Source organism: Dreissena polymorpha, chromosome 4 (genome assembly GCF_020536995.1).
Source record: "Dreissena polymorpha isolate Duluth1 chromosome 4, UMN_Dpol_1.0, whole genome shotgun sequence".
Taxonomy (NCBI): Eukaryota; Metazoa; Mollusca; class Bivalvia; order Myida; family Dreissenidae; genus Dreissena; species Dreissena polymorpha.
This window is the reverse complement of record NC_068358.1, coordinates 38,463,454-38,478,817: the sequence shown is the minus strand read 5'-3', so window position 1 is coordinate 38,478,817 and position 15,364 is coordinate 38,463,454. Positions and strand designations below refer to the sequence as shown.

General features: G+C 35.4%; 2 protein-coding genes across 10 annotated transcripts in view; one reads left to right on the top strand and one right to left on the bottom strand.

Moving 5' to 3' along the window:
* LOC127879532 (coiled-coil domain-containing protein 138-like) overlaps window positions 1-15,208 on the bottom strand; it is a 22,373-nt gene extending 7,165 nt beyond the window's left edge. Inside the window, exons 1-11 of one of the 4 annotated variants that reach the window (XM_052426428.1) lie at window positions 15,125-15,208; window positions 14,706-14,739; window positions 11,374-11,598; window positions 11,024-11,097; window positions 9,470-9,601; window positions 4,877-4,996; window positions 4,143-4,220; window positions 3,066-3,203; window positions 2,340-2,483; window positions 859-981; window positions 435-654 (exon numbers count right to left, since the gene is read on the bottom strand). In XM_052426428.1, coding sequence (XP_052282388.1) covers window positions 435-654; window positions 859-981; window positions 2,340-2,483; window positions 3,066-3,203; window positions 4,143-4,220; window positions 4,877-4,996; window positions 9,470-9,601; window positions 11,024-11,097; window positions 11,374-11,598; window positions 14,706-14,733 — 1,282 coding nt within the window. In that variant the 5' untranslated portion in view covers window positions 14,734-14,739; window positions 15,125-15,208. Of the gene's footprint in view, window positions 1-434; window positions 655-858; window positions 982-2,339; window positions 2,484-3,065; window positions 3,204-4,142; window positions 4,221-4,876; window positions 4,997-9,469; window positions 9,602-11,023; window positions 11,098-11,373; window positions 11,599-14,705; window positions 14,740-15,018 lie in introns of all 4 variants that reach the window. The other 3 variants (XM_052426429.1, XM_052426430.1, XM_052426427.1) reach the window with 3 other exon arrangements.
* The window catches only part of LOC127879535 (ATP-dependent (S)-NAD(P)H-hydrate dehydratase-like), a 139,703-nt gene continuing 139,535 nt past the window's right edge, over window positions 15,197-15,364 (top strand). For 5 of the 6 annotated variants that reach the window (XM_052426437.1, XM_052426442.1, XM_052426438.1 and 2 more), the window contains exon 1: window positions 15,198-15,364. In XM_052426437.1, the coding sequence (XP_052282397.1) occupies window positions 15,304-15,364 (61 nt within the window). In that variant the 5' untranslated portion in view covers window positions 15,198-15,303. The other variant, XM_052426436.1, reaches the window with a different exon arrangement.

The window sequence follows — 15,364 nt, the reverse complement described above, 5'->3', positions numbered from 1 at the left end:
ATGCCACATACCCAAATTGGTAAAACTTTATATCATATGTTTATTATAAACTGTGGTATGTTAAAATAATTGTATATGGTTAAATATACATGTTTCTTGTTATACTAATCGATTTGATGTTTTGAAGATAACAAAATGTTAGTTTAACTATTCATTTGAGCAACTCTGCCTAAGCATATGTATGTAGAAAAAACATTGCTCACAGAAGAACTTTAAGGACAATGTTTATGTTCATGGCAAATAATAAAGCAACACACAAACTTTTGACTTTGAGTAACACAAGAACATTACAACTGTGCCATAGGAAGACACCAATATTCTGTCATACAGAGAAACAGAAATTAAGTCATTCATAAAGTGTTAATGATATCAACATATTACTATTTTTTACATATGAATATTAAATTAGAAAACAAGCATAGGCAAATCTTTACCTTGAGACAGAGTGCGTAGAATAATCAGTGAAGAAATCAGTCTGACATGCTGGTTGGAACTTCGGAAGTAAATGCCTTCGCGGTTCTTATCAGTTTTAACAGGTGAGGTGGTGGCGTCAGATATAGTGTAGGGGTCCGTGTCGTAGAACCGGACAGTTTTAGAGCGGTACAGCTCCTCCCCCAGGCGACGGAATGTGGAGGAAAGGTTGGACTTCTGCTGCTGTGTGAACAATAGTTTTGGATTTATTGGTAATCATTGGGTAAAAAACTATGCTATTGAGATTCCATGTGTATATAAATAGAACCATGAGAATTGTATTATATGAACAGATAATAAAATATTGAATAATTGATGTATGCATGGAGAAAGTTTATCAGTTGTTTTTTTTATTGTGGGGAGACTTTGTGTCAATGGACGAACTACCTGTTGGCCCTGTGCCTGCTCCACATGGACCAGGGACCAGTATGTGAACTGCAGGCAGGGCAAGCACAGCTTAAGGTTGTGGCCTGGGAACTCACGCAACATCTCAACAAGCGCTGGCAGGATCTGTAGCAGGGACAGCAGAATATTGTGTTTTGTTCTGAGAAAATTGGGCTCAATGCATGTGCGTAAAGTGTCGTCCCAGATTAGCCAGTGCAGTCCGCACAGGCTAATCAGGGACGACACTTTCCGGTTTTATAGTATTTTTAGTTTCAAGGAAGTCCCTCCTTACCGAAAATCAAGTTTAGGCGGAAAGTGTTGTCCCTGATTAGCCTGTGCAGACTGCACAGGCTAATCTGGGATGACACTTTATGCACATCCATTTAGCCATGTTTTCTCAGAACACGACTCAATTACACATTGCCTGCTCAGAAGCAAAGAGAACATGGCTATATGCAACCAGCATAAAGATAGATCAGCCTGTGAGTAGCTTGCAGGCTGTTCAGGTACTAGGCTGTTTGCTGTTCATCAGCATCTTAGGGTTGGAGATAAAGCATTTAAATCTTTAATCTTGTAAGAAAGGTCTTATATTAAATTTGATTTTCTAAGGGACTCCAAAAATGTCAAAGGGTGTTTCTGAATTGTAAAGGGTTAATCGATACTTGTGAACCCTCTGGCTTAAATTATGCACTTTTCAAGAGTTGAATGATAATATCTTATTAAAGTGTGGCCTCCTATTGTCTATTTTGCTCAAATCACATATGAACACAAGAACGCATATATATTGTTCACAACACTTATAATAGTCATTCAACATCTATTCAAGAGCTGAGATATTTCCATTTATATTTTTCTCCTTTATAATTTTAAGCTTTCATAAATTTCTAAAGAGGTTTCAGGGGCAAAATTATTACGTTGCAAAGCGGATTTCAAAAGACTCTTTTATTGTTTCTGACAGTTTTAATCCTTGACAACAGATCCTGACGTAGCAGAGTATTTTGAGCAACATGTCTTAATAGTACTGCAAGTCACACTGCTGTATGTCCATGTGCATCCCATGTTGTCTCTTTTCTGAATTTTACAGATTCCCATGAAATCATCAATTGATTTATGTTCCATTTACAATTCAGCTTTTAACTCTATACAGATAGTTGCCTTAAATTATTCCAATTTTTGTATAGGATTTTCGCAACATTCATTATAATTTCACTGTGGTCAGTATACTTACTCAAACTTTTTCTGAATCAGCTGGTCAAACAGAACCAAATGCATATGCTAATGCCAGTAACCTGACAACTGCCCTACTTTATGGACAATTGCCATTAGGACAATTTGATGATCATGCCTCACACAAGTTAATGTTGGAAAAGTCAGAAAGTGAACCAACGACCCTCAGATTTGTAGCCCAGCATTCTAACAAATAAGCAAGCCAAACAAATTAGCTTGTAGCAACAACTGTTCTTTATCATGGATCATATGCAGACCTTAATAACTTTTTCCTGCAGGAACTCTCTGTTGGTTGCCAGGTCGACTGGTTTTAGCAATGTGTCAATGGTAGTGTACCGGAGCTGGGAGTCTGATACCCAGTCAAGGAGCGTTGACAGCACCTCATATGTTGTCGTGGGAATCTGTAGGAAACAACAAACTTCAAACATAAGATGCATACAAAAATTAATCTTTTAAAATAAACAAATAGTGACATCTTCCAAATAATCACAAGCCCATAAGCACGGCTTTCTCGGCCACTTGCCTAATAAGCTAATGGCTAAACAATAACAAATTTGGCTAAAAGTGCACTTGGCTACACAAAAGTCATAGCCTTAATGAGAAGAATTAAAGAGTTCAGTGTAAGTACTCCACTGATAATTCTGAACTGGACTTTAAAGGATTGTAAATTTCATATAGGCAAATTCGATTCACTTGAGAGGCATGCTTAGCCAAGTGACAAATTTGGATGATTGTAATAACAAGGTCCTGTTTTCTTTTCATTTTGTTAAGAGGTAAGATTGTTTTTTTGCATGATTCCAAGATGGATGGTCTTAACATGAATCTGTTGTACCTACTCAGAGTTTTACAGTCATACTGACCCCTTGAAATGATAATTTCTAAATTATTTAATATTAAGTTTCAATTTACAATTCTTTCCTTTTAATCAAAAAGAAAACAAACACGTCACAATACCAGAGACACAATTCTAATTAAAAACAAACTTTTTGAGATTTTGTTGACTTAGGCCTTTCTTTTTCATCTGCTGGATTCTCAGAGGTGGGTTTTGTTTTTGGAACAGCCACTGGCTGTGCCACTGATAGATCTGCCTCCCTCTGTCGCTGCTCAAAGTCCTGTTTTCTCTGTCACAATCATATTAAACATAATAATTCTGCCATTTAAGAGGAAGGTTATTCAAGTCATAAAATATATTGCTCAGAAAACTTATGCTGCTTTATCTTAAGAGCTGTCTCCATAGGATGACATATGCCCCTGAAAAACGCTTTGATAGAAGTAATGAGCATTTTTCGAAACCTACACGCAGATTCGAAACCTAAATGCGGACCCTAAGTTCAAGGTCAAGGTCAAAGGGGACAAAATTTGTGTTCGTATGGAAAGGCCTTGTCTATATACACATGCATACCAAATATGAAGGTTACATCTGAAGCGACATAGAAGTTATGAGCATTTTTCAAAACCTAAACTCAAAGTGTAACGGACAGACAGACAGACAGATGGACTGACAGTGCGACCACTATATGCACTCCTTCGGGGGCATAAAAAACTATCGTAGCCGAATTACAACAATAAACAAATTTAGGTCATTCTACTATGAAAGTTATAGTTTGATCCACTAAATAGTTAAAAAGCAATAGAAAATGTTAAATTTTGAGACTTAATATATTCTATAGACCCCCAAAAAAGACAGATGTCATTATTCTGCAAAAACTTGTTGCAGTCAAAATTCCTATTTGTATTATCATTTTAAACATTTAGTTCATTTAACTTTTTAAGTGTGTGCGAGATAGTTATAAAAGACAAGTGCAATTCTTAATGCCTTCCACTCTATTGTAAAGAATAAAATCTTAACAGAATAAGGATTTTTGAATAATTAAGATACCTCCATAGGTATTGATTCTAAAAGTACAAAAGACACATATATCACAAAGTACACCGTTTGCATGGAAAAGTGTACCAAACACTGTAAGTATGATGTTGCATAAACCTGTAAGTTGGTGAGTCTTGCTTGAACACTCAGGGACTGTTTCTCTAATGTACTGTAAGTATGATGTTGCAAATACCTGTAAGTTGGTGAGTCTTGCTTGAACACTAAGGGACTGTTTCTCTAATTTTTCATGCTGCTGCTTCAAGGACTCAAGCTTTTTGGAAACAAACATGTCAATGAAATACATAATATACATGTATGATGTTTTAAGCAACATTACTTTATACAGTAATATTAAATTTGCAATGTAAACAACTGTTCAAAACAACCATTTGAAATATTTCTATATGAAGACCTTGTTAGTCAAATATGAAAATATAAATCAAATAGGCAAAATCTTTCAGGATATTACAAATCCTTAATGCGAAAAGGACATGTTTAAAAAAAAAAAATTCCTTACACTTTCAGAATGAATATAACAAAAGATGTTTTAAATTTGGAATCTTTAAATTTAAAATAACCTCTGTGTAAATTGACTTGTTCACAGTTTGGGACTTTTTTTAAGTGTGTCAGTAAATACCCTAAATTTCCATATTTAAACCACAGTCCTATAGAGCTTCATTTAAAATTATTTTGATAACACAAGTAACGATAATGCATAAACCAAGCTTTTTTAGTCTACGTCATAAGTGGTGTTTCACTTTTGTATTTATAGTGTTCTTTAAATGTAAAAAAAAAGAAAGAAAATTGTAATTTCAACACTCTGTGAACACGACGATTTAAGAATTAATCATTTCCAACATGCTATTCATTTTATCAAGGTTTTGGTATTATTTTAATAATGTTCTCAATTTCTATAGCAACTTGTACCTCTTTTTTCTGAGCATCATTAGCCATCTTTAGGGTTTCAAAGTTGTCTTTAAGTCTCTTGTTTTCTCGTGATTTCTCCTTTAATGAAGCCTCAAGTCTTGCCAGCTCTGTTTTGTAATTCTGAAACAAATATAATGTAATGAAAATGTGCAAAATTTTATGAACTACAATAGCTTTGAACCAGTAATATAATTTCTTATTTCTTAAATCAATTCTTCTGGCTGATCTTTCTGCATAGAAAGAATACAATTATCATTGTTAAGAAGTCCTAATTCTGAGGGCAGCATATAAAGAACAAAAGATTAGTGCGGAAAGTTAATTAAGTGAGGATTAACAAGAGATTGCCAAGCAATATGGTCCCCTACCGGTGAAACTCCACCATTGTCAGTAAAAGAATTTTTTTGCATATATTTGTTGCCGTAACAACCAATATTTTTGACGTAAGAACAAAATGAAATGACGTGCATAATCTCCATATTGCCATCTATCCATGTTTCAAGTTTCATGAAAAAATATGCAGAACTTATAAAGTTATCGCAGGATCCAGAAAAGTGTGACGGACTGACTGACAGACAGACTGACAGACAGACTGACAGACGGAGTGCAAACCATATGTCCCCTCCGGTTTCACCTGTATGATGAGCCTTGGCAAATGGTTGATGTTTTCGTGCCAAGCAATATAAGTTATCTTCATTTGACACTTTTGGTATTCTATTTATTCCGTCATTTTCTTAAGAAAAATTAGTTTCATGTCTTGACCACAAACCAACAAAGGATGGTGGGGACATAAAAACATAAAAAATAATGACATCATGTAAATTAACCAATGAAGTCATTGTTCCAAGCATGACAGCTTTATCTAGAAAATGCTGAAATAAAGCTACGTTTACTATCTATTTATTTTATTTATTTTGGCTATTCATTCCTAATGATAAAGTTAATCCTTTCAAACGCAAACAATTGTATCAGATCATGTTACACTTGAAAGAAATTTGTCATTTTTGTTATTTACAGTGGAAACCCTCTTAACCGGATCCTCTCTAAACCGGACAAATTGTCCGGTCCCATTTTGTTCCCTCTAAAACCATGCGTAAAATATCTTCTCAAGACCGGAATCCCCTCAATTCCGAATACCGGTCATTCTTTGGATCAAAATTGGGTAATTCCATGCGTAATTGTACCTCTCTAAACCGCTCAAGGCCAGTTTATTGCACCTCAGACCTAGTGTCAAAAAGTTGTGAATAGTGGATTAAAGACGCGTGGAATTAATAAAGGTGGTTGAAAAATTTGAAAACTGTTAAAATAGCAAACAATTTAAAGATACTTGTCCTGTGATGTACATATCGCTCAATAGATGTGGTAATACTGATAATAATTACTGATAACAAACAGAGTTCTTTAGTGTGTTTTGTTTTTGATATAGGAAGCCGTGATAAATTGTAATAATCTGTCTGCTATTTAATTTTGTGTTGTTAATTACAATTGCTTATTTAGTGTCATATAAAATGGTAATTTGCAGAGTTTTTAATCAGTTGCATTAAAAAATTAATTTCGATTTTCAAATTGGTCATTAAGATAACTAAGACTAAAAATGTCCCCACCTTCTTCTAAGCGATGGCGCGTGGAATTGTCAAAATCAAACTGACAAAAGAGTCAGAGATGCCAAAAACCTACACTCAATATGCTGTCAGTGAAATATCGGGTATGAAAGTCTACGATTGGGGATATCATGCGAAAAAAGTCGGCGTACATGTTTTCCAATGTGGAAAGGAACAAAATTCACCTAACACATGCATGCATGTATAAAATTGTTTGGCCCTGAATCGCTCACCTGAACAAATTTAATAGCCTTAGGCCCAATGGTAATTGACAAGAAACAAATTTTCTTGAACAAATTTTTAGGGGAGCCTTTAAGGATCATCCTTGTAAAAAAAATTGAAAATCCGACGAGCCCTTTCTGACAAGAAGATTTTTTAAGGTATAGACCATATATTGGCATGGCTGCCAGCTTGGTTATGTGACCAAATTTTTTTTTAACAATATTTTTTTTTCGTGACGTAGGAATGCTCCACATGAAATTTGGTTGAAATTGGCTCAATGGTTTAGGAGAATATGATCTGCTCAGGTACGCTAAAAACTGAAACATTGAGATAAAAGGAATTTTTGCTTGTTTTGAAGAGATTCCTCCTTTTTCTCAAAATTGACAAGATATCATCGACTAAACAGGCAACCCATGTTTGCATAAGGATAAATCCTTTTACCAATCAACATATTTTGGACTGAACAATTTCTCAATTTCCCACGATGATTCAACCCTACCAGAGCAATTTCCTAAGCAATAATCACCTCCCATTTTAAAGGAAAAATAATTTCTCATCAACAAAACTACAGCATTAATTGATTTCTGGTAGTTAACCCTTTTCCAAATTGAAAGAGGTTCAACAAGCTCCTGCGGCCATGTTTTTTGACGAATCAAATTTCTTTGAACAACTTTTTCAGGGGAGCCTTCAAAGGTCATCCCTGTGAAATTTTTTGAAAATCTGATGAGCGTTTCTGACAAGAAGATTTTTTAAGGTTTTTACCATATATGGTCATGGCGGCCTTCTTGGTTATGTGATCAAATTTTTTTAACAATTCTTTTGTCCCATGACCTAGGGATGCTCCACATCAAATTTAGTTGAAATTGGCTCAATGGTTTAGTAGAAGAAGATGTTTACAAATTGTTTACAGACAGACAGACAGACAGACAGACAGACAGACGGACGGACGGACGGACGGACGCCGGACGGTGAGTCAGGGCTTTCCTTTGACCCGAGCTCCCGGGTTTTGACGCTTGAAAATTACAGAAGACCCCTTTTTGACTCTTGAGAAAATTACGTCATGCGTCACATTTGACCCGGGGAAATATACCGACTTGCGTAAACGAGATCAAAAGTTGTTAAGACTAAGCGATAATTGGCTCGGGGCGGAGTATCTCATTTAGTAAACGCTAATCGTTAACGCCCGTTTCCAATCAGTATTGACCAATTAAAACACTGCTGGTTCGATGACGCGTGTATTAACTTTCCATTATTTATCATAGCGTTTGTTATCAGCTGTTTGCGGAAAAGACGTGTATTAAACCCACCTAGTTGCAATAATCCAACTCCCAGCTATTGACCATCTGAGCTGTACGTATGTACTCATAAAAGCTCAGAGCATTTAAGAAGAACTACAAACCCACCAAAACAGAATGGACTCATATTTCCAGAGTATGGCAGAATGTATTTCCAAAGCTGAATGCACCCATCACTGTTTTACTTCATGATTGCTCAGTTCAAAGACGCGCGAAAGTTATGCTGGCATATGTACTGTCTACAACGTCAAATTACACGCTTTGCATCAAAGTTGCTAAAAATAACTATAGAACCGATATAACTGACCTTGTGGCAAAGTGACAATTTTTGCATGAGCTAATTGATTACAAAATACATGTAGGCGTAATAATTGACCGTTTGAGAAGGCATAGAAAATGGCGTGTTTGTCGCATGTCTTCAGTGAAAATGGCACATGAAATAATTAAAGGGCGTCGAAATTTTTGATGGGATTAAATACGGAGGCACCTTTATCGGCGAGTAGAAATAATTTCCTTTTATAGTTTACCGATTTATATAGGCTATTGTGTTTAGGTACCACCCGTATGTTGTTGTTTTTTTGTGATAGCCAGCGGAAATGTTGTTTTTTTCACATTTTGTATTTCATTCTTAATTTAATAGCCGCGCGAAACGGTCAAACAAAGTTATTGGATAAAGTGTAATTGTGCAAAGTGTAATTGTGCTTGTGCATTCGGAAAATGTCGCAGAGAAACCTTTTCGAATTCGGAATCGGTAGTAACTCTGAAAGTGTGTGTAAGACACCAACGACAAAGCGTTCTTTAGATCTAAATGACAGTGCTCCTAACACCCCCAAACGTGCGAAAGAAGAACATATGACATATTACTCTGCTGTATACATGAAGTTAATGTTGTATTAGAATACATGTTTTGTATTTATTAATCATTGAAATATTGTGTTTAAATGCATAGTGTTGTAGTGACAGTAAAATGTAAGAAATAAATGTTAACATACATGTATCTTTTAATTTGTTGCTTTTTATATATTATATCTCAGTAATTTGCTTAAATTGCAAAAAATCATAGACTATCCTGCGTTATTATTAGGACTCTCAGAAGTTTGATTTTGACTCTTGAAAATATGGTCCCAAGAGTCCTTGACTCTTGAGATTTGAGTTCTAAGGAAAGCCCTGTGAGTGATCACAATAGCTCACCCCGAGCTATCACTCAGGTGAGCTAAAAAGTCAATTTCCCCTCTTATCCGGAATCCTCTCTAAACCGGAATTTCCTCTCAGTCCCTGGGGTGTCCGGTTTAGAGGGGTTCCACTGTATTTGGGAAAAATGAGACAATAAACCGCAAGATGGAGTGCTCTAATAAATAGAAATAAAAAAGCTTTGTGTCAGGAAACAAAGTTTTAAAACACCTATAATTTGAACATTGTGTCTTAAAATATAACCACAAAATAACTTAAGCGTACTGTAAATCTCTTATCTAACTGACCTCCTCAATAATGGCCACCCTCTGTTTCACTTCCAATTCAGCAACAGTTTTCAGATTTTCCTGTGAGATTGACAGCATCCTCTCACGTTCCTTTAGGCTTGTTTCACGCTCATGCAGAATTCGGTTCTCTTCCTGAAATCCCCAATTGGGTAATAAGACAACTGTCAAATTATTTAAAAAAACAATGTTATATTTAACAGATAAATGATACTTCAGGCAAACCCATATAGTAGAAAAATTCAAGGCAAAAAATTATAGGGTAAAAATGCTTTAACAATTGATAAAAAATCACCTTATAACTAGAAATGGCGCGGCAGAGGCCGACGCGTATCCCCACGCCGCATGTTTGACCCAAGGGCGCCCCAGGGTTGATCATGGGGCCATGCATAGTTGAGATTGACTGTATTGTCATAAGAGAAGTTCAGTATCAATTAGAAGTGAATGGGTGTAAAAATAAAGAAGTTATAGTAAAAGGCAATTTTGGGAGGGTGTGGCCTATGTGGGCGGGGTGCCCCAGGGTTGGTAATAGGGCCATGCATAGTTGAGATTGACCGTATTGTCATAAGAGAGGTTCAGTATCAATTTGAAGTGAATCAGTGTATTAATGAAGAAATTATAGTAAAAGGCAATTTTGGGCGGGTGTGGTCTATGTGGGCGTGGCGCCCCAGGGTTGGCAACGGGGCCATGCATAGTTGAGTTTGACCGTTTTGTCATAAGAGAGGTTCAGTATCAATTTGAAGTGAATCAGTGTAGAAATGAAGAAGTTAATGTAAAATAACCTAAAAATTTTTTATAGTAAATGGAATTTTTTGGTGGGTGTGGCCTATGTGGGCGGGCGCCCCAGGGTTGGGATTGGGGCCATGCATAGTTGAGATTGACCCTAATGTCATAACAAAAGTTCAGTATCAATTTGAAGTGAATCCGTGTAGAAATGAAAAAATTATAGTAAATGGAAATTTTTGGTGGGTGTGGCCTATGTGGGCGGGGCGCCCCAGGGTTGGGAATGGGGCCATGCATGGTTGAGATTAACCGTATTGTCATAAGAGAGGTCCAGTATCAATTTGAAGTAAATCGGTGTAGAAATAAAGAAGTAAATGTAAAATAACCTAAAAAAATGAGTGATAATTTCTGACGCGGCCCCACCCCAACCGCTATAACTTTTGACCCAGGGGTCAGATCAAAATTCCAAATAGTGCAGGGTCGCACATATGCTCATAGCTACCATGTGTGTAAGTTTCAAGGTTCTAGTGCTTTTAGTGTAGGAGGAGATAGTGGCCAGGACGGACGGACAGACAGACGGACGGACGGACAGACGGACGGACGGACGGCGGAGATAACCACAATATCCCCACCTTTTTTTCAAAAAGCGTGGGGATAAAAACAGTATTGATGAACATATAAGGACACATCTTTTACTATTCTAACTTACTTTTCAATTAAAAGCATGAAACATGTTTGGAGAACCTAAAGAGACTATTAAACAGTAATAAATGTTGTGCAATAAGGATTTGTTTACATTTCACAAACAGTTTTTTTAGGGAACAAAGTCAATACTTTTAATTTCTCACTGATAACTTCAAGTTCTTTGTAGATTTCTTTCAAATGTCCTTTATCCAGGTCAGGTTGATCTTAAATGAAAAGAACAAACAATAACAGAAAGTGCTCATATCGTTAAATCTCACAACGTATTTTGTTTTTAAAATCCTGTGAAATGTATACATCACTTATGTATACATGAAATGTTCTTAAACACCATAATAAGGATTTAAAGAACTAGAATAAATATATGTACAAATTTACACAAATAATGTAAATGTATTAAACAAAAATTAGCAGATTTTCTAGTCTCAATATTGAGCAACTATCATTTAAAGACGTTTATACAAATTAAAATTAAACTTTACCATGACTGTACAAATATTGGTGGGCTCTTCGGGCTTGAGACCTTTGACCTCCAGTGTCAGCAGAAGACTTTTCTCTACCATTATCTGACCTGTGATGTGACCGGTTAGGCTTACGCTGCTTTGGTTTCGTTTGCGAAGCCATATGAAGTTGAACGTCGGAGTCTGAACTCAATACAAGGCCATGCCCTACATCGTCTTGTGGTTGGATTGGTGTCACTGTTGAATCTGTTGTGATCACAAAATGTTCAAATGTGTATCACTTCAACCTCAGATTCCTTAATATGCAAAATAACAAGTACATGCACAATTACTTTCAACAAGAGATGTGTTTGTCAGAAACACAATGCCCCCTATTGCGCCGCTTTGAAGCCATAAATTTGACCTTTGACCTTGAATGATGACCTTGATCTTGACCTTTAGCCACTCAAAATGATACACATGCATGCCAAATATAAAGTTGCTATGTTCAGTATTAAAAAAGTTATGACCAAACTTTAACGAAGGTTATAGTTTTAGGAACCAAAAATACAATGATATTTGACCTTTATCAGTTTGACCTTGAAGGATGACCTTGACCTTGACTTTTTACCACTCAAAATGTGCAGCTCTATGAGATACACATGCATGCCACTATGAGATACACATGCATGCCAAATATGAAGTTGCTACCTTCAATATTGCAAAAGTTATAAAAGTTTAACCAAGGTTAAAGTTTTGTGACACACACATACAATGACTGATTGACACAATGACAGACAGACAGACAGGCAAAAAACAATATACCCCCGATCTTTCGATCCGGGGGCATAAAAAAGAGTTTCTATATTAAGTTGATAAAGAATTCCTTTTGAGCTGCCAAGTATTTCACAACGATAATTTGAAAACACAATAAAACTCCAAACAAATTTTATCATTCAGGGTTTTTTTTGGCCCGATTTTATAGCCGAAATTCGGCTATGTTCCCAATCCCAAAAAGTATACTTTTTTCCCAAAATGTGTCAAAAAATTCCCAATTGGCAAAAAAAAAAAATTTTTTTTTTTTTTTTTTTTTAGAAAGAAGTCTTATGTGTATTTTATCTCAGTTTTAATTCAATTACATCTTACAAAGTATTATATGATTTTTTTCTTTTAATTTGAATGATTATAATGAGTTAAATCAAATTTAGTTTTTCCCTAATCAGTGGACTTTTCGTGTGGAAAAAAAGGCTAAAAAAAATTATTTTCCCAATTTCATGAAAATGCCGATAAAATTCCCAATTCCAAAGCCATGGGCTATCTTCCCAAAAAGTGGAGAAAAAAAAACCTGTCATTACTTAAAATGCTGGGATTGGCAACATATATGTACAAGACCGTCAAAAAGATAAAACAGAATGCATTGGTGGAAGGTATCATATACCTACAAAACAGTTTATTGGTGGAATTATATGATATGGCAAGATGATGTGCTAGCTCAGTAGCTAAAAGCGATAGTTAACACAACCAAAATAGTTTGATATGAGGTAATTGCAAACTTCAGACCAAAAATTAGCTCTAACTTTATAAATAATCATAATGCTTTTGTTCTGAAGCAGGAACAGTTCCCCGCAGTATCCTGCAATCTACTACTAATCATTATACAATTTGATGGTCGAAGGGCTCAGGGCTCGACATTAAAGGTAGTCCGACTGTCCGGGACAACCAAATTGTTAGTCCGGACAAGTAAATAAAGAATTTGCTAGTCCGACGGGACAAGTGGTCATTATTATTGTATAACTTAGAAAAAATGCCTTTAAAGCCATTATTTCTGTGGAGATATCACTCAACTTTTCCGAGTATATTTTGTATACGTTTAATCGTCGAAGCCCGAGATATTCCGATAGTTCCCATCGTCGGACACCCCCGGTCTATTCATTACGTAACTCTCCATTCCTAAGTGAGTGATACATGTACTAAACTGTACTGTTTACAAGGGAAGCAACCCTTAACATTTTTTTCTTTGCCAAGATAACAAGAATATTCTCCCTTGTAAAGAATATGCATTTTACGACACCGGTACACACCGATCTTACAGACAATTAAAGTAGTGACGTCCTCTCTATGTATAGAATGATTTTTTTTTAAATATCAGTTAAGTACTGTACATATACATCATTTTTAACATTTTCTGTTTGATGTTGGCAACAAACAAGTTTTTGTCAGGTATTATGGCTTTGTATAATGTTTAAAAATCAATAATCTTGAGTTTTCATGTTATTCTAGTCAGTTCTTTTTGTATTTAAATCGCCTACAATTATGTTTACATGTATTTTGAACGATTCGAGTCTTTATGTTTTGAGCATTTTGTATTATTTCATTATTTTTGCAAAGTACTGAGCAGAATAAGATATAACGGTCAGGACAAGTTGCTTTTTGGTCAGGACAAGTGAAATTATGGTCTACTTGTCCGACTGGACAAGTGGCTTCAAAAGATAATGTCGAGCCCTGTGACTTATGACATTTTGGCAGATAATCCCATTTCCAGTCACACCCCCCAGACGTTACACCCCTAGTCATTACACCCTCTAAGCCTGGACATTACACCTCTCAAGGTGTAGTCATTACACCTCCAAAATATAAATATAATTGATTAGATTACTAAGGTGTGATCACACCTATAATGGGGCACACTTCAATTGATTAATGATGTTTCCTGCTTTAAATATATTATATATCATATCATATATGATTTTTTTGTGCCGGGTTCCTATGCTTAAGTCAATATCAATATGTGTTTCAGGGATCATGCATGTGAGTTGAATAGAATAATTACTATAAACAAATCAATTTTGAACTTAAAAAGTAATTATTATGAACCTACATTTAAATAAATATACTATGCCCCATCAGATTTATCTGTATGTCTGTCTTAGGTATCTAGTCACTTTGGCATCTGGTTACTTCGGCACCGTAAAAAAGTGCCACTTCGGCACTCGGGTTTGACCAGTTTGTTATTCACAGTTAGTCACTTCGGCACTGGTATATTATAACATATTTAATTGATGCTCAATCAGTTCGCAAAGTACACAAATCGCGTTGCCAATTAAAGTAGTTATGTATTTTACCTTAGTAATCTAATCAATTATGTTAATAAATTTGGGGGGTGTAATGACTACACCCTGAGAGGTGTAATGTCCAAGCTTAGAAGGTGTAACGTCTGGGGGGTGTCATGACGGAATAGGGATAATCCCATGTAAATTACCAAAGTTAAAGTTCTAAGAGACATCACTTCTTCGGGTATATCTTACTTATTTAATTGTATCATTTTATCGTTTAAACAATATTTATAGAGTAAACCCAGAATAGCTTATATTTACCAATGTCACTGTCATCGGAGAATTCCATTTTTATCTGGAAAATAAACAAATATTATTTTAAACAAATAGTCATTAAAGACATTGAAAACATATTTAAAAATATAATAACATGTTATTTTTTCATTGGCAAAGTCAAACAGCATTGTAGCGACTAAACATGTTTATATTCAAAATCAGATATTTATGCCGAGATCAATGTTGCAGACTTTATTTTTATATCCGAAATAACCTTCCGAAATGTTGTACAATAGAACAACGCGTTTGGGCATGTCGATTAACAGAACAAAGAAAACTAAACATGAAATCAACTTACTTAACATTGGCAGTATTTTCGATATTGTTTTGAAATTATATTTAATATATAAAAATAAATAAAAATTGGCATAAGGCAGTTTTAAAAGCGGTCAAACAAACTTTACTGCCAAGCCGTTGACACTTTATTCTCCATTTTGTATTTGGTGCCAAGGTCACATGATCGCGATCATTGTCCTGTAAACGCACTAAAGATGCAGACGCTTCAAGTCATAAAATAACAGATAAAAAAAAAACTGTGATCTTTTCTGAATATCTTCTTTTGAAAGAATTGACAACTGTAGCAATGCTGTCCGTAGCAAATCTCATAGCATTTATTGCATCAAGAGGGCGAGGATTTTCAGGAG